Raw genomic sequence first — 20,252 nt, 5'->3', positions numbered from 1 at the left:
CCACATCCTCAAAACTACTGAAGTACTTCTGAATTTACAAACAGTATGTCTCCAGGTTTGGGGCATTCTTTAAGATGGTTCTCTATAGTTTGCAAGCCATTCTCAGATCTTCTCCATTTCCTTAAAGGGAGGGTATTATGCAAAATCGACTTTTTCAAGCTTTCCATCATGTTATTATATCATTCCCTCATTAAAAACATGCCTGAAGTGTTGCCTTGGCACATTCACGTATTTTTGAGTAATCTGTAAAAACTCTGATGGTGGCCATTTTAGGGAGAGGTTTGCCTGAGTCCTCCTAGGAACGCCCCCACCTCCTGGAGACGCCTCCGAGCTTTCGTCACCAGCCGAGTAACCAACCACTGCTCCTCAGCAGAACCCCCTCCCCACTGATGCCACAGACAGCGTGTGGAGGGGGCGTGTCGGAAAGGCTCAGAGGTTCTTAAAGAGACAGAGGCCTATTTCAAGACATTCACTACAGCCATTTTGAGAGAGACATTTTATACAAGGCAGTTATTCTAATTTACTGCATTTACAGACCAACAGAAGGTTTGCTCATCATTGTAGTGTGATATAGACTGGTGCTATGTGATTGAAAAAAGCAGAATACCCCCTCTTTAACTTCTCCACTACCAATAAAAACATGTACAATAGGCTCCCCTCTGGGACCAGGACAAAAATGAGTTAGAAACGCAGTCTTTCTGGTAGATCTTGGACTCCTCTTTGGTGTGTTGTTGGTGAATCCCTCTCTGTCTTTGTTCATTGCTGATGCAGTGACGGAGGCCTCGGACAGTCCCAGGACGACAGCATCGTGGGGACCAAACAGTGCAGGCACAGCGTAGCCATCATGCCCATCCCCGGGAACCTGTCGTCCAGCAGCCCCGACCTGTTCCAGCCGGCCTCCAGTGTGCTGGACTTCTCCAATCCTGCTGGTAAGACCACACCAACACCGGAGAGAGAGTGAGCGGTTTGTAAATCGTACCTGCTTCACCTCTGCTTTTTCAAGAAGGTTGTGTTTATTGTTGTGCCTTGCAGCTTTTTTTTTCTTTTTTTTCCCTAATTGTTCCGTTTTCCGATTCTACGACAAATATTTTTGTATAGGTCTCAGAAAAAGTATTGTTCAGGTATCGTTATCGGAAACCAAGCATCGTGGTATCGTTAAGGATTTATCGATACTACTACTCTTATCGATACTCCTTATCGATCCGGTACTTTAACGGTACTCTTATCAGTACTTTGAAAGGGAAAAAAAGGTACTACTATATAGTAGCCTCTATATTATTTTTTTTTGTTATACTTTTTATAACACATTTACTCTACATTTGGACCTATTTTATTTTCAATTAGCGCATGCACTTAATATGTGGGAGTTAAAATACATGATTACACATTAAACACATTATTCAGTAAATGAAGGATTCAGTCTCATATGTGTTTTGTTCATCACAGGCTGTAGCTCTGGGACTGAGCCTGAATGAAAAGTTATGAATAAAATACAATACGATATACTTTATTAATCAATCAATTCAATCAATTAATTAATCAATTCAGTTCATCAGCTGCACAATCAAGTCACACATACAAACATCAGATTTAAAATAACTAGAACAGTGCAGAGAATAAATATAATATATATATAATATATATAAGTATAAAATATATAGAGTTACTATAAAAAAAACATTTCACTCCCATTTAGCCCCTCCCACCCAAGGATTTGTTATACAGCCTGATCGCTCTGGGCAAGAAGGATCTCCTGAACCTGTCCTTTGAGCAGGAGAGCGAGAGCAGCCTCTCACTGAAGGAGCTCCTCTGCCTCATCACCAGCTCGTGCATGGGGTGCTCTCTGTCGTCCATCACAGAGAGCAGCTTCCCCAGGGTTCTCTTCTCCGAGATTGACACTACAGAGTCCTGATCGGCCCCGATCACAGAGTTCATAACAATGAACAAGAGCCAAAGCCTGTTTTCTCCTCGTTGTGACTCTCAGCTTGTGTCCAGTGGGTCGACACCGCGTGGCTCGTCTGTTTGTTCAATACGAAGTCGTTACATTTCGCTTTTTCCAGCGGGTTAGCAGCAGCAGCTCCGGGGGTTTCTAGGCCGGTTCTGAATGTTCTCGTGCGAGTAGTAGGGGTTGAACGGATCCAATGCAGAGAATGCACATTTGGAGCCTATTTGAGCGCACGTGGTTAATGCGTCATCACAGCCGTGTATAAAACCGTTAAGGCTGGAGATTATCGGTCCGGGTAGACCAGCACACGTGGACCCTGTGGACGTTATGATACCGGGGTTGGTACCCAGCCCTAATCGTTAAAGTACTGGTATGGTACCGGTTCCCAGCCCTAGTAATGAATAACCTCCCCTCGCTCCCCTGAATATCTGCAGTATGTGGTCACACTCTAAAATGACCCTCAAACAAAAACGAAATGCTTTATTGGAGCTGCTGTAAACAAAGTCTCGATTTATGTCACTGCCCGTTTATTAGATGCACAAATGTACCAGGGCACGGCTTTTGCGTTCCAAGACCTATACATCAACTAAATAATTCCATGCTAGACGTTTCGGATTGTAGCCAAAGCTGTAAAAGGAATATCCTCCCGTTTATTTTCTCTGCTGAATTACTTTACTGCTTGTTTTTAAACAGCAATCTGACTTTCCCGTGCCCCGACCTCTTTATTTGCTGAGCTTGTAATTTATGAAAATGTGTAATCTTACGTCGTAAATATCGTCCGCTGTTTCTCATCTTTATTTGAAGCCACTAAAATGAAATGTCAAGTCAGGGATCATTTTTTTTAGCAGATTTGTGGACACTTTTGGTGCTTGTGATGAAACTACAGCAGTGAGAGGTGATTATTTAACCCCTCTATGGTCTTACCTGCAGATCTGGTCAAAAACACAACTGAAAATGAAAACGTCACGCTGCTCAGTATAAATAAACAGAAAGCTCCTAAGCGTCCATCATTCCTGCAGTTTGTCATGTGGTGATCCGCTGTGCTGACGGCTCATGTTTCTCCTCAGGCCCATGTCTGGTGTTTCCTCCCTGTGTCTCCCTGTCTGTGATTTCAAACAGATGTTGGCTACGGTTATTCTGGTGTAAATACATTACAGCAGCGAGATTTAGTCATGTCATTCTTTTAAGTTTTCGCTCTAGTTCTAGTCGACAGAACTTTCACGTAAACACAGACGGCTAAATCTGCCATGCACTTTGTCGGCTGTCTTTAGTCATTTATTACCACATATTTTGTAAACATGTTGCACAGTTCATAGGTTTTTTCCCCCAGAAAAGATGAAATGACAATATGTGTAATTGGACTCTGAGCTGTTTTTAGTCTCATATTTCATACATTTTTTCCTGAATGTTTTAGTCACAGTTTTACCTATCTTTAAACTCTTTAACTTGAGTTTAAAGCCACACCTCGTAGAAGTTTACCCAAATAATAACATTTAAATACAAGCCTTTATTTTATCACAGATATATTCACCATTGAAAAATACCTCATAAATGTACAAACAAACATGAGCCTTTGCTATGAGCGGCTCAGCTCTTCTCAGACATGACTGTAACTTTACCGGAAGTGGGTACATCTCCAGCTCGTCTCCATGGAGATGTTGGTTAAATTTGAGATTTAACTCATCCAAATCCATTCTTTGATTACCCACTGCAGTAATAGCATATTGTGTGTCGAGCTGCTCATTAAGAGCAGAGAGAGTTTTGTGTTGATGGCAACAGTATAGTCCAAAATGTTACACAGTGTGCCTTTAAAGGGACTATACAGAGTTTAAAAATGTTAAATTGTGTATTTTCCTCCCCCTACATGTTCCAACAATGTCCTAATGTGTGCCTCTAAAATCCTGCACTGTCACTCAGAAAGGTGTTACTTCTGGTCCGAATTGCCGTCATAATATAGAAGATGCAGTTACATGTATGGCCTGAGGTGGCAGTAGTGAGTATAAAATGGCTAACTTGCATCTTGCCCCTTGAAGTCTAGTTTTAAGCTGGGGAAAAAAGTATTTTTGTGCATTCAAGCATCAAGGAAAGCCCTTGTCACCACGCCAGGTACTTTGAACAAAATGTTTCAAATAGGAATCATCCGGGTTTGTTTAACTCTTAAGAAAACTTACTGGGGCTAAAGTAAATGCTGTTTTCTAATGTTTTAGTCATACATCTAAATCTAAGCAAGTCTATGTCCTCAAATGAGTGAATGATCTGAATCCAGGACACTTCTAAATGTGGATCATTCTGTCGTGCAGTGTCGGCCTCAGAGTTGTGTCTTTAACCACTCTCTCCTCTTTGGGCTCCTCTCTAATTTTCCTGTCTTCCTTTCCCTCTGCCTTCGCCAAAGCCCTGGGACTGTACTGTAAGTATTAACATCATTAGCTCTGCCGTTCGTTTGTGCCTCAGTAAACATTTCAACTCTTGGTCGTAAAACTCATTTTCATGTTTATTTTTGCACATTTTCCCAAAGTCCTTTTTCTGTGCTTTTTGTAGACTTGTGTTTTTGTTCCATCCATATTTACTTTATTCATTTTGTTAAAATTCACACACCCGTAACTTACAGAACAAAAGCATGTATATCACTCTAATGATAAAGCGGCTGTGATAAAAAAGTCTAGTACACGCGGACAACGTGCAAGCTCAGAAAACTGCTAAAACCCCCCCTTCACCCCCAGCCTTAGATAAACTCGGATGTCGAAGCCAAGGAAAGGATCATTTTTAACGGATGGGCTGTTAGCTGGAGCGCTGCCGACGTTGGGCCGAGTCCATCCAGCGTCCGTAGGAGTAATTGTGATTGGGACCCCTTGATACGAGCGGGCAAATTTTCGAGGAGCGCTCCCGCACTGACATCACAAATCACCGCTAATGAGACAAGCGGCGTTTAGCCTCCACACTCACCGCGCACCAGAGAGAAGAGATCTATTAGCACTACGGCCGACATCCAGCAGTGTTATTTTAGGTTATTGCACTGAGAGAGCGCATGCGGCTTGATTGCCCTTTAGTCCAACATCTTAGCACCGGTTAGAGCTAGGGAAGAAGCATTTTACATTGACATAGACATAAACTGGCAAGCCCTAGTAATAGAGTTCGGGAAATTCCACAGTTACCATGGAGAGCCGCCATCTTTGCAGCTGTTAACATACATTTCCATTGATTAACATTTGCTAAAAACAGTATAAAAAGTGGAGAAAATAGCCGTGGAACAACTCTGTTAGCCGCCGAGTTACTGCTGGTAAAAACATCTAACTCACTGTGGTGTCCAAGTGTTTTAATGTGAACAATAACTCCAGTATTTTAACTTTTAAAATCTCCATTAGTTTACAATTGCTGCTCATCCCATAATGCTTAGCGATATGACGTCACATTCCCGAACTCTCTAAACAGCATTTCATTGGGTTTAGTGACTTGTATATAAGAGTTTTGCATCAGATGTCCTTCCTGTGGCAGTTTTATCCAGGTTTGGTCTGCACACCAAGGATAAACTGACATCAGGCCTAATCGGGCGCTTGTCTGGTGGAAGCAAATCCATTTTAATATCAGGATATTGTGTCTTTTCCTTCATGTCAATGTGTTTCTGTCATACAGTATGTCATCCATCCATCGTCTACCACTTTATCCAGGTTTCAGAGAGCCACAATTTCCCAGACCTCCGACCCAAGCACACTTTGCTCCTCTGCAACCTGTATCCGATCTTTTTCATAGTCTCTGGCCTCTTTTGCAACGTCGCATTCTCCTGTTTACCTCACTGTGTCCACCGCTGGACTCCACAGCTGCACCTTTCTCATCGAAGACATCGTTGCCTCTGCTCCGCAAAAGGCCACAGTCCTTAACCTCTTACCTCCCGCCTGAACCGAGAGCATTTTCTCCCGTTCAGCTTTACCCAAATCCTGTGGGCCAGTGTAACACCTCAAGCTAAGATCTACAAAGCTCATCTAAATGGATCTTTTTCCTCCCGTCGTCAGATTTTTTTTCCATCCTTTCCATCACTTTTTGTCATTTTTTTTGTGTCATTTTTTTGTCCTTTTTTTGTCATTTTTTGTCACATTTTTGCCACATTTTTTGTCTTTTTTTTGTCTTTTTTTTGTCATTTTTTGTCACATTTTTGTCACATTTTTTGTCTTTTTTGTAATTTTTTTGTCATATTTTTGTCTTTTTTTGTCTTTTTTGTCATTTTTTTGTCTTTTTTTGTCTTTATTTGTCTTTTTTGTCATTTTTGTCTTTTTTGTCATTTTTTTGTCACATTTTTGTCATTTTTTTGTCACATTTTTGTCATTTTTTTGTCAAAGTTTTCTCACCTCTTTGTCACATCTTCATCATTGTTTTCGTCTCAGTTCTGTCGCTATTTTCACACCTTTTTTTCCAGAAGCTTTTGGATTGGGGTTAAAGCCAAACTGGAGAAAATGTGCTCGGTTCAGGGGTTAAAACATTCTCCCTTCCCTCTTTAAATGATTAGGTTATTCAAAGACACTCATGTAAAAGTCTCTATGATTAGTCATGCTCGAAGAAATAAGAACTCATAAAATACTGAGCAAAAATACCCTACCTTTACATTTCAATTCCATCCTTGGAATCCTCCTTGGAGTTGAAGCCAAAGGAGAGAGCTCAGATCGATGGAGCCGTAGGAAAGGAACTCGCTTATTGCTATTGACTTGGAGCGTGGCCCTCATACATTACCCTGCAGCGATAATAAACGTCCCCATGTCCCGCTCATACAAACACGATCAGTCATTTAAAGCCTTATCTGCTCCACGTAAACGCGCTAATGACTTTGAGCTATAAACAGCGTTATCTTGTCAGACGCGGTTTACAGGCCGCACTAAACGGTACGTGTATAAAACCATTGCTTTGCGACGCCTTTAACTCAGGCACCTGTCACTGCGTTAGCGCGTGTCTGCGGCTAATGGGCCGTGGCCTCCTCTCCGCTCCTCTCTCCGAACAAAGAGCTCTATAAAGCAGCTCTATTTGTTTAAGGCGAGACGCGGCAGGTGAAAACATGGATTTTTCACGCAGAGGTCGATGTTGAAGATTTGTAGCTAGTTTTCTCCCTTCTTAGTTTTAATCTCCAAATCACTGCTACGTCGTGACGCTCCCTCGTCTTTCACACACGTATTCATTCACAAATATCGACATGTTTGGTGTCTGCCTGTAGCACCAAAGGCGACCGAGATTACGCTGTCATCCGAATATGGTAAAGTATAAAAGAGTAGACATTAGTGGCTGAAGAAGGGCGAGTATATTGGTGCATCTGTCGACATCACAAACTCATTTGGACTTTCCTCGCACACTCTCTTTCCAAGCTTGGACTTAGGCTAGGAATTGAATAGTAAGAAACCCAGCCTACCCTGACTTATTGAGCCTCATCATCATCATCACTTAAGTCTTTATCTGACTGAGATTTTTTTTTTGTCTTTTTTTGACACAATTTGCTGAAAAAACGGTTACTTATGATTTGGGTTTAACTAGAATGGAACATGTTGCGTTGAAATGGTTTGGTGAATTATCGTTATCGCAATATTGCATAGCCGTATCACATATCGCAAGGTACTTCAATTTTGTTCTGTCCTACTTTAAACCACAAAGTATTTTTCACTTTATCGATAATCTAAACAAGATATCCAAAATGTACACCTGGGTCAATCCATCATTAAATGGGACTAGAGGGAAGTTGTGATTTTTTTCACTCGGGTCTTGCGCGTAACTTCCACGTTTATGGATTTCCTTTGTTTCCCCCTTCCCCTCCCTCAGACATCCCGGACCAGGTGATCCGCGTGTTCAAGGCGGACCAACAGAGCTGCTACATCATCCTGAGCAAAGACACCACGGCCAAAGACGTGGTGGCGCACACGGTCAACGAGTTTGGACTGCCCGCTTCCCCAGAGACCTACTCCCTGTGCGAGGTGTCTGTGAGTCCGGAGGGGGTCATCAAACAGCGCCGCCTGCCCGACCAGCTGTCCAAACTCGCCGACCGCATCCAGCTCAACGGCAGGTGAGGCCAAATGAGAAATGCAGGGTGGATTCATTATTGTATATGTTTGTGTGGAGTTGTTGGATTATCTATTTTTGTGCCACTAAATGGTCCCATACGATCATTTACACACATTTTTATCGTTGTTGTTTTTTCTGTGCTGGGTTTATATGGAAAAATAAGAGCTGGTCTTTGGCTGTGGCTCTGAAGATGCTGTTGTTGTTCTTATTATCGCTAAACGTCTTGACAAACTCAACTACGCAAGGGCTCTGTTTCTAGACCATCTTCTTTCAGCACAATACAACCTGATATTCCGATTTCCAAACTTCGGCAACAGAGTCCAGCTGGTCAAAATAAATAATACAATCCTCTGTCCCCCAGGGCTGTGTGAGTTCACCTCTGCTATTCACTGTATACATGGATGACTGTCGGACTTCAAAGTATCGACACATATTAAATATTTCAGATGACACGCTCCTGTCGACCCTTTTGTCAATTACTGACAGTCCTGGACCAGCAGGCTGTTGACAAGCTTGTGGAGCACAAATATTGCTGTTGTCTTTCTGTTTGTCAGATAGCCTGCAGTGTGTTGTAGCCTGGCCCAGTCCGACCCGTGCTGCCAAAGATGTAGGTTTCCATAAACAGAAGCCTAATTGTAAACTACAACTTCCCTGTCTCGAAGTTACAGCACCAAAACTGTCAGTCAAAACTGTCAGCCCACACACACACACAAACACTTCATCAATAGACAATTGGCCAGCAAGTAGCAGCTGCCACCTAGTGTCCATAAAAGTGAAAAAAGTAATAAACTGGCTTTTACAATTGCTCTGGAAATAAACACACGCCTTCAAGGCAAACGCATACATTTATCCCTTAACATCTTAGTTTTAAAGCTCAGCTCAGCTATGACTGTGTTAGCGTGCTAATGCTAAACTCTGACTGTGTTAGCGCTAACTGTTGCAAACATTTATTATTCTGCATGTGTCTGTGTGTTTGGGGGGGGGAGGTGTGGAGCTTGTCTCTGCTTCTGCTCGCTGTTTCGAGGCTGGCGCATTTGGCGATGTAATGTGAGAAAGCAACAATTCCTGGCGGGCAAAATGGACTATCTGAGGGCAGCTTTAAATGTCAGAGAGTAAAAAAAGACAAAACTTACCCTGTGTGACGCTTGTTTTAGGACAAATTAGGTTTTCATCCCATTCTTCCACTTTTGTAGCTCCCACAGACTCCAAACTTTCCAGGCTAGCCTTGTAACTTACAATATTTTTCTGAGGGATTTTCCAATATCTAATTTCTAGTCTGAACAAGATCCAAAACTATTATATGAACAAAATAGTATCTAAAGTGGGACAATAACGTTTCATTCATGCATTCATTCATTAAATATCTAATATAAAATAATACATTTAATCTTGGCTTGATCCACTATGTAGATTTTGGCAATTTTGTTCATTTTTATGTGTACAATCTTATTATGAAAACATACATGACGGAAGACTTGCTGTCTCGCTTTGAATATCTGGGTGTGCCGATAAACTGCTCATTGCCTTGTAAGTACTACATTGATTTCGTTAGTAAAAAGCCTAAACAAAGGCTAGATTCCATCGCCACGCTTTAGCAGAAAGAGCAAATTCTAAATGAGGAGTTTAGTCAAAGTGTGTCGTGGCGAGTGATACATGTTAAATGTCCCACGTCTGTACAATGTCCTCGCGTTTATGTTGATGCGGAGCTGCTGAATTTTGCAGAATTTCAGATCTTTGGACCTGACAAAGTTGATAATAACTGCCCCCTGTCCTTTAAGTGAATATATGACTTTGGTGAAGATTCACTGCTGTTCCCACAGAAAACCACTTCATTTCTCTCTACCCTCTTGACTCTTAAAACTGGGGGAAAGCTGCCCTTCAAAGTTTCTCCGGTTTAGTTTCAAACCCAATTAAAGCTTGACTTTTTTCCCCACCGACTCCCACTTTTTGACCCCATACCTTTGCTCATATATATTCAACACCTCCCTCTATGACATCTCTTTTTGATGCTGCCTCTCTTCTCCCTCCCAAAGATAAAAGTGCAAGTGTAATTGTGTTGCAGTGGTGACAGTGAAAACGCCTTCCCCACGCTCCTCTTGTGGTCCCCGCTCTGTCCCCTCTCCAAGTAGGTTAGCATGCATTTTTCATCCGCCGTCCGGGGCGTGGGCCTCTGCACACGGCGTGACACTGGTGGAATAATTCATGCCCAGCCACATGCGTCTATAGAGATGTTAAAGCAGGCGCCATGCTTTGTTCTGGCTTTGTTTTCCAGAGGATAGAAGATAGTGGGAATGTCTGAAAAACGTGTTCTTACGCAGCTCTTTGTTTGATTTGGTGTCTGTAAACTTAAGCGACGGTGAGGAGTGAAGGCTTTTTTAATTAATGAATGTACAACCTCGAATTTATCAACATGCTAGCACAGGAATATTGTACTTCTTATTGTTAAGCAAGCACCAAAATCATGCTTTAACCTTAAACATTAATGTAGCCAACCAATGTTTTCTATTTTCTATTCATTTTATTTTTTTCTCATCAAAAACAGACCTGGACTTAGGTTTTGAGTTTCTAGCACAGTTTTTGTCACATGACATCATGACTCTTCCTCTTGCGCAGCTCCCTCCGCTCCACAACAGTCTTTCACCATCTTCTTCATTAGCCAGAACAATAGCAGGGGCAGAAGGCATGTGTGGCTTAGCTGTGAGTCTTGCCAGGATACCTCCTCCTTTGTCCCTTCCTTGTTTCCTGTAGCTCCTCTTGTGACGCCTCCGCTGTGCTGCAGGTGTGGGCGGCTCTTGGTGCCTCCTCAGTGTTTCAGGAGAAGAAATGTGTTGGTCTCATATGTCTTTAGCTCATAAGCTAGCTGTTTGTTTACTTTTAAAAAGCTGCTTTCTTTCGGACCATTATGCACTCTTTGCAGTGGGAAAAAAAAAATCAGCCGAACCTCACGAAACATGGCTAAGACATCCAAAAGTATCCAGGAAAACAATGTGGAACACAGAAACCACAAATGCAGTTCTCAGAAAAAGGCGAAACGCAGCTGTACAAAAAGAGAGAGAGGTTGAGGTGGTAGTGTCACCTGCAACTGTCAAAATGCAGATGTATTTATTTGTTTCTGTCTAAGCTTATTGTTAGTATCTCTGTTATTACCAGGATGCTCCACGTGAAACCATCACAAAGACTCAGGATGATTCACCATGTTTTTGTTTTTGTGTGTATTTATTTTGAACGTATAAAGTCGCAGAACTAAACTTGTCTAAAGCCCACGCTTCTATAAGCTCGGCGACGCACTTTTGCCTTTGTCTCATTTATCACCATCTTGAGCACATCTCAAACACATCCATCTTAGCGACTGAGCGAGAATAGCCAATGCTTTCTACTCCATAAACATGATGCAGCGTCAGCAGGACCTCAGGCGCCGCATAGATTCACTGCGCTTTTCTTAAGAAATGTATTCGTTTCTTGTCCGCCGGTGATTGGCATGAACTCCTGCTGGGGATGGCACAAGCCTTTTCATTCTGTAAAGTCAACATTTATAGACAACGGTGCTGCTATTTTTAAACCACTCCTACTGAAACACGATGGGAGGACGGTGCTTCTTAAGTGAAGGGCGACTTTGGCTGTGGCTGTAAATTAGTGAGAGATATATAAGTGTAACTGCTGTAAAAAATCTTTCTCTTACAGTTTCCCAGAGCTGCTGATTTTCTTTTTTTTGCCTGTGAGAGCTAGAAATGAGTTGGGGCTAGGGCTGTCACGGTATGAAAATTTTACCTCACGGTTATTGTGACCAAAATTATCACGGTTTTCGGTATTATCGCGGTATTTTTTTTAAATGTGTGGTAATATGTTCAGAAAGCATTGATAGTCCTACACAAACTGAAATCGTTTCAAAAAAGTTTAACAGTGCTTGTTACATAAAAAAATACAGACAAAGCCTTTTCACATCAAAGCAAAGGAACTATAACGATGTGTTGTTGATGTTTCGAGGGTTTTACATGTGCTATTTATAGCGTCAGAAACGAAGATAAACCGTCTTTATCAGGAAAATTGTTGTTGTCCTTCCAGGGAGCTTTCACTTTGCAGATTTGGGAAAATGCCATCATTATTAAATTCATAAAACTGCGGCGAGAGTGAATCTATTGCAATCTGCCACCGGGAGCCCCGTAACGCATTGTGCCATCGTGCGGAGGTATCCGGACACGGCTTGTGCTGGCGGTGGCGCTGCAGCCGCACTATGAGGCGACTCGTTACATTCTCCCTCAACCCAAAGTCCCACATCAGCATTTCAGCTAAAACGCTAACGTTAGCTTACTGCTATAGAGCTGTGGGAGACGGTCACGCAGGAGAGTCAGAGGTTCGAAGTATTGCTGCATTTGGAGACACTTTTTCCTGCACGCTCCGCAAACTGAACTCTGAGGCTGATAGATCCTGCGCGCTGTCGTGTCGGACATGATTCCAGCTTCGAGAAAGTTTTGTTTGTGTTGCAAACAACAAAGTGCGCATGCGCGGAAACTGCAGCAGATGAGACGGTGGCTGGCGAGGCTCACCGTGCCGACACCGCGGGTGCGGTTATTCACCGAGATAATAATAAAAACACAAAACAAGACAGTCATTTTCACCGTCAAATTTTTTACCGGGGTTTACCGCTACACCGGTTACCGTGACATCCCTAGTTGGGGCCACAGCTACTGGTTTAATCCAACGTCCTCTATGTTTTTGCTTAAAGGCACACCGCGTAACATTATGGACTGTTGCCATCAGCACCACACATGCTCCCTATTTAAATCTCAAATTCTGCGGACTTTAGGCACATGGAGACGAGCTGGAGACGTCCCCACTCCTGGTAAAGTCACAGTCATGTCTCAGGAGAGCTGAGCCGCTCACAGCACAGGCTCATGTTTGTTTGTACATTTATGAGGAATTTTTCAATATCTGTCATGAATAAATGCTTGAATTTTATTTATTTGGTAAAATTATATGCGGTGTGGCTTGGTCACAAATTATGATGTCAGTTTTTTTAGCTTTAAATTTTATAATGTTGTTCCCTCGTCAAAAACACACTGTTCACGTTGGTTGTTTCCTCTTCTACTGAAGTGCTCTGATCCTTATGTCCTGGATTTTGTTACATCCTTGAACATGAAACAATCGTCTACATTTTCAAAACTCATAATGCATCACCAAGCCCGTTCTGCCCTCAAAGTGTGTTCATCTCATAATAGATTTGCTAGCATGCCGTTGGTTGAAATTGAAAGTCTGTTTTCACTGTCCTCTGTTGTGACCAGCCTCTCACTTCTTAAGAACTTTAGTCTTGCACCCAGAGCCGTATGAACAACATGACATCATCTTGTTCGTGCAGCTCCTGTTCAACAGTTCTTTTTCTGAGCCCTTCATCTGAGCAGAACTTGGCAGGGCTGTGAGAACATCTCCCAGAGCTGTGTTGTGATGTGTCCACACACGCCTACATAAAAGACAGGGCTGTCGCCACACGAGGCAGACGGAGCCACTACAACGAGGGCCAGCCCTAACCTTTCCACTTAGAATCAACCAGCACCCTAGTTTTATATTTATTTATTATTGTTAACATTCAGGCTTGGCTGTTAGCCTAGTAAACTTTGTAAGCAACTAAAGGCTAACAAAAGGAGTGCAACATAACTAAATCCTTAACCTCTTAACTCCCACCTGAACGGATCCCATTTTCTCCAGTTTGGCTTTACCCTAATCAAAAAGCTTCTTGGGACAAAAGCACCAAAATAGCCACAAATAATGAGAAGAAAACAAGGATGTACCCGCAACAAAGATGTGACAAAAATGTGACAAAAATTCAACAAAAATGTGACAAAAACTCAACAAAAATGGAAAAAAACATACAAAAGGTGACAACACAGCAACAACGCGAGGAAAAAGATCAGTTTTGTGGGTCTTAGCTTTCAAATGAGGTGTTACACAGACGTATAGCTAAAGAGGACAGAATGCATTTGGTTTAGGCGGGTGGTAAGAGGTTAAAATCCCAAAATGCAGCAAATCTCGCACCAATTAACTCTCTAGCTCTTCCGTCACTGCTCCGCGTGTCAGCCTCGTCTTTTTAATGCAAAACGAGTATCAGCTCTGCTCATCTGCATAAGATATGGATGGACTTTTGGATGTGCTGTCTTGAGTCAGTGGAGATGGAGTTTGATATAAGTTACATGAGCAGAAGGTTCCCAAGATGGCCTTCATAAAAACAAAAGTCATGTGATGTGCTAGAGGTACGTGTTACTTCTAGCACATCATAAATTGCCTCTGTAGCCTGTGACGCATTCCCGTGGCTTTTCGTGGTCGCTTTAAGGCCCTGCAGTACCAACGTTGTGCTTGTATTTGTTGCACCTTCGGTCCGTGGGGCTTTGAGGTCTGCTGTTCAGGGACTGGTCACACTCCAGCTCCATTAGACTAGATGTTTGGGGTCAGGGGAGGACTTAGGAACACGAGCAAAACAAGCATCTCAAACAGCCTTTTTTCACCTCATCCCTCCCACCTGCTTCGGAGCGCTCTCCCCAAAATATGTCCCCAATCTATCAGTGTCCCGCTCTAACTGCTCCCCCGCCCCAGCACTTACCTGCGGACAGCAAACCGGCTCGAGGTAGGGGAGAAATGAGAGCAGAGTTCAGGAGATATTCGGAAGAAAGAAGGGTTTTTTTTTTTCCCAGAGAAGCCCACCTGTCTGCCTCTGCCTTTCACACTTTGCGCAGCTAAAAATAAAGCGTGTGTGTGTGTGTGTGTGTGTGTCTGTGTGTGTGTGAGTGTGTGTAAGCATCTTATCTATTTTAAGGAGCGTTTCATCCATGACTTTTTTTTTTTTTCATTGCAAGTTGATGCTTTTCGAATATTCGTATCCAAATCCAAACGGAATAACAGACGTAATCAGATCAAATGAACCCTGATGTTTCCCCCTTTTTCAGATACTACCTGAAGAACAACATGGAGACGGAGACGCTGTGCTCCGACGAAGACGCCCAGGACCTGCTGAGGGAGAGCCAGATTTCGCTGCTGCAGCTCAGTACGATGGAGGTGGCCGCTCAGCTGTCCATGAGGGACTTTGAACTGTTCAGGAACATCGAGTCCACAGAGTACGGGCCAGGCTTCTCTTCTACACTTATACTGATCCTTTGCAGCGTAGAGCAGCGGAGTTTATGCACTTTACTTTAGGTTGTGATAGTGGGGACTTAGAATGAAATCTGCTAACCCTGTGGTTCATACTAGTGATGGGCCAAGCACAAAAAGCTCAGCTCGTAGCGAAAGACTTTTTGTCCCATTCCAAACATACATTGATTGAAACAGCCGTTACGGGTTGCTGGCTGGACAGGCTAGATCAATATGGCATTTTCTAACCAAGAAAGAGTAAGATTGGGATAAAGATGTGTTTGAGATTATTATGTGGAGCATGTTAATCCGAAAGTGGCCGTTCCAACACAGGCCAGAGCCCTGTATCCACTGAGATTTGTCCTGATGACGGTGCCTTGTCGCTGCAGGTACGTGGACGACCTGTTCAAGCTGGACTCTTCCACGGGCAGCGGGAACCTGAAGCAGTTCGAGGAGGTGATCAACCAGGAGACGTTTTGGGTCGCCACGGAGATCCTCAAAGAGCCCAACGCCCTGAAGCGGATGAAGATCATCAAGCACTTCATCAAGATCGCCCTGCACTGCCGCGAGTGCAAGAATTTCAACTCCATGTTCGCCATCATCAGGTAAGACCTAGTCCACCCTGAGGAGCACGGATCTGGAGCTGTGCTTTTGAGCCACTCGCGCATATTTGAGTCATCTTGGAATCTTCACTGGTGACAAAAAACATCTGGTGAAGCTACAGCAACATGTGTAGCACGCTCGATATTTCCCTTGTTTTAATTTGACAGCATTTATGGGGGGAGAAGTATAACAAAATGTACCCTACATTTTGGTCAATATAGTATTTCCTTACCATTTTCTAACCTGCAAAAAGAGTAAATGTCTGTGTTAATCCTCTGTGGACTTGCTGCTAAGCCCTGCAGCTTCCTGTCTTCATCTGAGGTCAGTCCGGTCTGATCCAGGGTCATATTTCCGTGCGGACAGCGGGTTATGGCCTCCCTCTGCCACATGTTGTTCCCCTGTTGTTGAGCTGTTTTCTGCCCGTCGGGACAGAGGACCTCTCCCCCCGGCACAGCGGGCTGTCCTGGGCACACGGCCAAGTGACCAGAGGAAGGACATCGCAGGTGGACTGTTAATGCCTTTGGAGCACAGAGGAATATAAATTGATTTCAACATCTCCACTACTGGTAGCTTCAGCTGGCAGCTGTGGCTACAACATTAGCTTACCCTACTTAGTCTGGAGTGAATGAATCATGACGACAGGCTTGTAAAGCGCAATACAAGTGTAAGCCATTATCATTATTGGTAATGACAGAACTTAAACTTAAGGCGAGACACGGCAGGTCATTCACAAATACTGACATGTTTGGTATCCATGTGTAGCATGAAAGGAAATGACTGAGATTTCCTTTGTGGGAGACCGCAGCAGCTAAAGACTGGAGAAGTAAACACGCACATAAGTAGATGCCACTAAACTTTAGGCCCATTTTCTCCAAATGAGGCTTTCCTTTCTCGTCTTTACTTGACAATATTTTAAAGGTTTGTTTCAAGGACTTTTTAAAAATATCGAATTCCTGCCTGATTTATTGAGCTTTGAATTTTTACAGATTATTCAATACCTGAACAAATCAGAGTTTAGCGGATCATTTTCTAATTACTCGGCTGCACCTCAGAGTTTTGGGGGTACTTTGAGTAGAAATCAAAGACTCAAAGGGTGCACGAGACAAAAAAGGTTGGGAACTGCTGATCTACAGCAAAGATTTAGTAAAAGTATTTATTTTTTCCTCTGTGCCCCTGCAGTGTCTCGCCTTAAAACGTAACTAATGTGATCCGAGTTCCTGCCAAATGTCCTCTTTTCCCACTGACATTACGGCTCGAGTTCCTTCATCGTCGTCATCTTTCACTATATTTTCATCGCAAACTCACATTAGCGCTCACTGAGCCCAAACATTTCATCATTGTTTTTTCTGTGTCACAGGAATTCTTTCTTTTCCGGACAAGATTTTAATTTGTCTAATGATTTCACCCGAAAGAGAAAAATGACCCAATTTGGAAGAAGAAGAAAAGCCCTATATTATGGAGGGAGTAAACTGGGCGGCTGATGATGCCGGTGTCAGTCATAATTATGGTGTGTCTAAATGAATCTACTCCGTCAGCGCTGGCACTTTCTCTGGGGGTTTCGGTTCCTCGGAATGAATGAACACTCGCTAACTCACAGTGACGAGTCCGAGAACTCACACGGTTAGCAAGTGTCGCTGTATTCTGTTAGGCTCAGGCCAGTGAGAAACAATAGTTGAGACTGAAGTGTAGAAGATGAAGGTTTAAAGGAAGATATTGCCTCTGTGGGGACATTCCTCACCTTTCGTTCCCTCCGTGCAGTGGTCTGAACCTGGCTCCAGTGGCTCGCCTGAGGAGCACGTGGGAGAAGCTGCCGAGCAAGTACGAGAAGCTGTTCAGCGACCTCCAGGACGTCTTCGATCCGTCCAGAAACATGGCCAAGTACAGGAACATCCTGAGCAGCCAGAGCATGCAGCCGCCCATCATCCCGCTGTTCCCCGTGGTCAAGAAGGACCTCACCTTTCTGCACGAAGGTAAGTTCAAACGCACAGAGGCAGGGTCATGCCACTTTGGGCTACTGCATACAGCAATCCAGAGAGGCCAGAGAATCCCTGCACAATCCCACTCTCCCCCCCTCTCCTCCAGGTAACGACTCCAGCGTGGACGGGCTGGTGAACTTCGAGAAACTCCGAATGATCGCCAAAGAAATCCGCCACGTGGTCCGGATGACCTCGGCCAACATGGACCCGGCGCTCATGTTCAGACAGAGGTGATCATCCACACCGCACCCACAAACCCCTCAGATACTCAGGGATCCTATTACACAGTACAACAAACCACAAATATCTCATAATAATAATGATGAGGTCTGGATTCAAGACACAACTGCTCACTGCACATCACTACTGCGGCGCACGACTGCCCCCTCCTGGCACATGTTGCATACTGCACTCACAATGACAGAATCACACAGTATGCTCTGGAGGTGACACACTGTTGACCTTTCAAATGATAGACTTATGATATAGATTTACTCCTCTTACCCCCACGCCTAAACCGAGTGCATTTTCTCCCGTTCAGCTTTACCCAAATCTAAAAGCTTCTCAACTGGAGAGCAGTGCAATACCTCATTTGAAAGCTGACTTTCTTCAACATTTTTGGTGCGTTTTTGTTGCTTCTTTGTGATGTTTTTGCCTGTATTTGTTGCTTTTCATAGCTTTTTTTTTCATTGCTTTTTGTCGCATTCTTGTTTGTTTTTTTGTCATGTTTTTGTCACTTTTTTTGTTGCATTTTCATCCACGTTTTTGTCGCTATTTTGACGCTTTTCTTTTTCGAAGCTTGTGGATTTGGGTGAAGCCAAGCTGGAGAAAATGCGCTCGGCTCAGGCGGGGGTTAAGAGGTGAAAGCTTGCGTCAGAAACAGCGTCTCTTCTGTTTGGATGCACAAGAACCCGCTGCTGTGTGTGGGATGATATGGGGAGATGTGCAGTGTCCCTCCATTTCAACTCATCCTCGTCCCGTTTGTCTTTGGCGATGCCCTCGACACTGTCCCGTCACCAGAGAGATGGAAACGCCGCTCTACAGTGGACATAGCAAGTCACTAACGGAGGCCACTGACCTATCCAAATCTGAAAGCTTCTGATGACAAAGTGACAAAAAAACAAAAAAGTGACGACGAAACAGTGACGAAAGAGCCACAATCACATGACAGAAGAGTGATAATAAAAAAAAGTCCTAAAAGGTTTGAGTTTGCATGTTCTCCCCGTGTCTGCGTAGGTTTACTCCAGGTACTCCGGTTTCCCCGACCACTAAAAACATGTACAATAGGCCAGGATGAATGAGAGTCTGTTTGTGGGTTAGAAATAAGCCCAGAGCTACAATCTGATGTGGCTTGTTCATTATCTTGCACTGTCCCGACCAAATAAACCAATAAACTAAAAGTCAGTTTTGGAAGTTTCAGCTGAGGCGTTACACTGGTCATTTAGGCCGTCAGAAGCTTTGAGATTTGGGTAAAGCTGTACTGGGGGGTGGGGGTAATCGTTATGTAAATTCTTGCTGTCATATTGAATTGCCTTAGATTAGGGCTGTGCAATTAATCAAAATTCGATTACGATTTCGATTACAACAGTAAACGATTACAAAATTAGCGATCGATTATTATTTTTTTTCAAAAAAAAATTTCAAATTTTTTTTTTCAAATTTTTAATTTTTGGATTTTTGTCTTTTTCTGCTGGATTTTTGTCATTTTTTTTGCTGGATTTTTGTCTTTTTTTGCTGGATTTTTGTCTTTTTTTTAATGGATTTTTGTCATTTTTTGCTGGATTTTTTTCACTTTTGCTGGATTTTTGTCACTTTTTTGATGGATTTTTTTAAAGGCAACAAATAATCGTTTGAATAATCGTGATTTCAATTATGACAAAAATAATCGTGATTATTATTTTTTCAATAATCGAGCAGCCCTACCTTAGATTTTAAAATGACTCCCTACAATCTAACACTTAACCTCTTAACCCCCACCTAAACGGAGCACATTTTCTCCTGTTCGGCTTTGCCCAAATCCGAAAGCTTCTCGACTGGAGCTTTTACAGCCTGTAGCCCGGAGCAACACCTCGTTTGAAAACTTCAAAATGGATCTAAATGGATCTTTTTCCTCTTTGCGTTTTTGTCACTTTTTTTTTTTACACTCTTTGCTTATTTTTTTGGTTTTGTTGTTCCATCTTCATCCTCATTTTTGTCTCGTTTTTATCGCTTTGACACTTTTTCCAAGAAGCTTTTAGATTTGGGTAATGTCAAGCTTTATGAAATGTGGTCCGTTCAGGCGGGGGCTATGAGCTTAAAGATACATTTTTGCTTTGGAGGAAAAAGCCCAAAGTGAACGCATTAGTTTCTCCTGCGGTGACATAACCTTTCTAACATGAGCGCCACGTAATCTTGACAGTTGAAAGTGTTAAATAAACAGGATGTGTGGACACTGATAAGTCCATTAAGAGGTGGCACGCTTGGGTGTATAGAGCCCATAGAGTCCTCAAACAGTTGCTATGTCCACTCTAGAGTTGTCCTCCATCTCTGCGTCCTGTCACTCCCTCCCTCCCTCCCTCCCTCCCTCCCTCCCCGTCTTTCACTTT

The 20,252-nt window shown here is 43.1% G+C and overlaps 1 protein-coding gene across 10 annotated transcripts in view; it reads left to right on the top strand.

Moving 5' to 3' along the window:
* Positions 1-20,252, top strand: part of rapgef6 (Rap guanine nucleotide exchange factor (GEF) 6) — a 195,498-nt gene that overhangs the window by 158,367 nt on the left and 16,879 nt on the right. For 6 of the 10 annotated variants that reach the window (XM_079566298.1, XM_079566300.1, XM_079566303.1 and 3 more), the window contains 7 exons: positions 772-929; positions 4,338-4,352; positions 7,736-7,976; positions 14,908-15,075; positions 15,478-15,693; positions 17,450-17,661; positions 17,774-17,897. In XM_079566298.1, coding sequence (XP_079422424.1) covers positions 772-929; positions 4,338-4,352; positions 7,736-7,976; positions 14,908-15,075; positions 15,478-15,693; positions 17,450-17,661; positions 17,774-17,897 — 1,134 coding nt within the window. The remainder of the gene's footprint in view (positions 1-771; positions 930-4,337; positions 4,353-7,735; positions 7,977-14,907; positions 15,076-15,477; positions 15,694-17,449; positions 17,662-17,773; positions 17,898-20,252) is intronic. The other 4 variants (XM_079566299.1, XM_079566302.1, XM_079566301.1 and 1 more) reach the window with 1 other exon arrangement.

This window comes from Gobius niger (assembly GCF_951799975.1).
Source record: "Gobius niger genome assembly, chromosome: 11".
NCBI lineage: Eukaryota > Metazoa > Chordata > Actinopteri > Gobiiformes > Gobiidae > Gobius > Gobius niger.
This window is presented reverse-complemented; position numbering and strand designations above follow the sequence as displayed.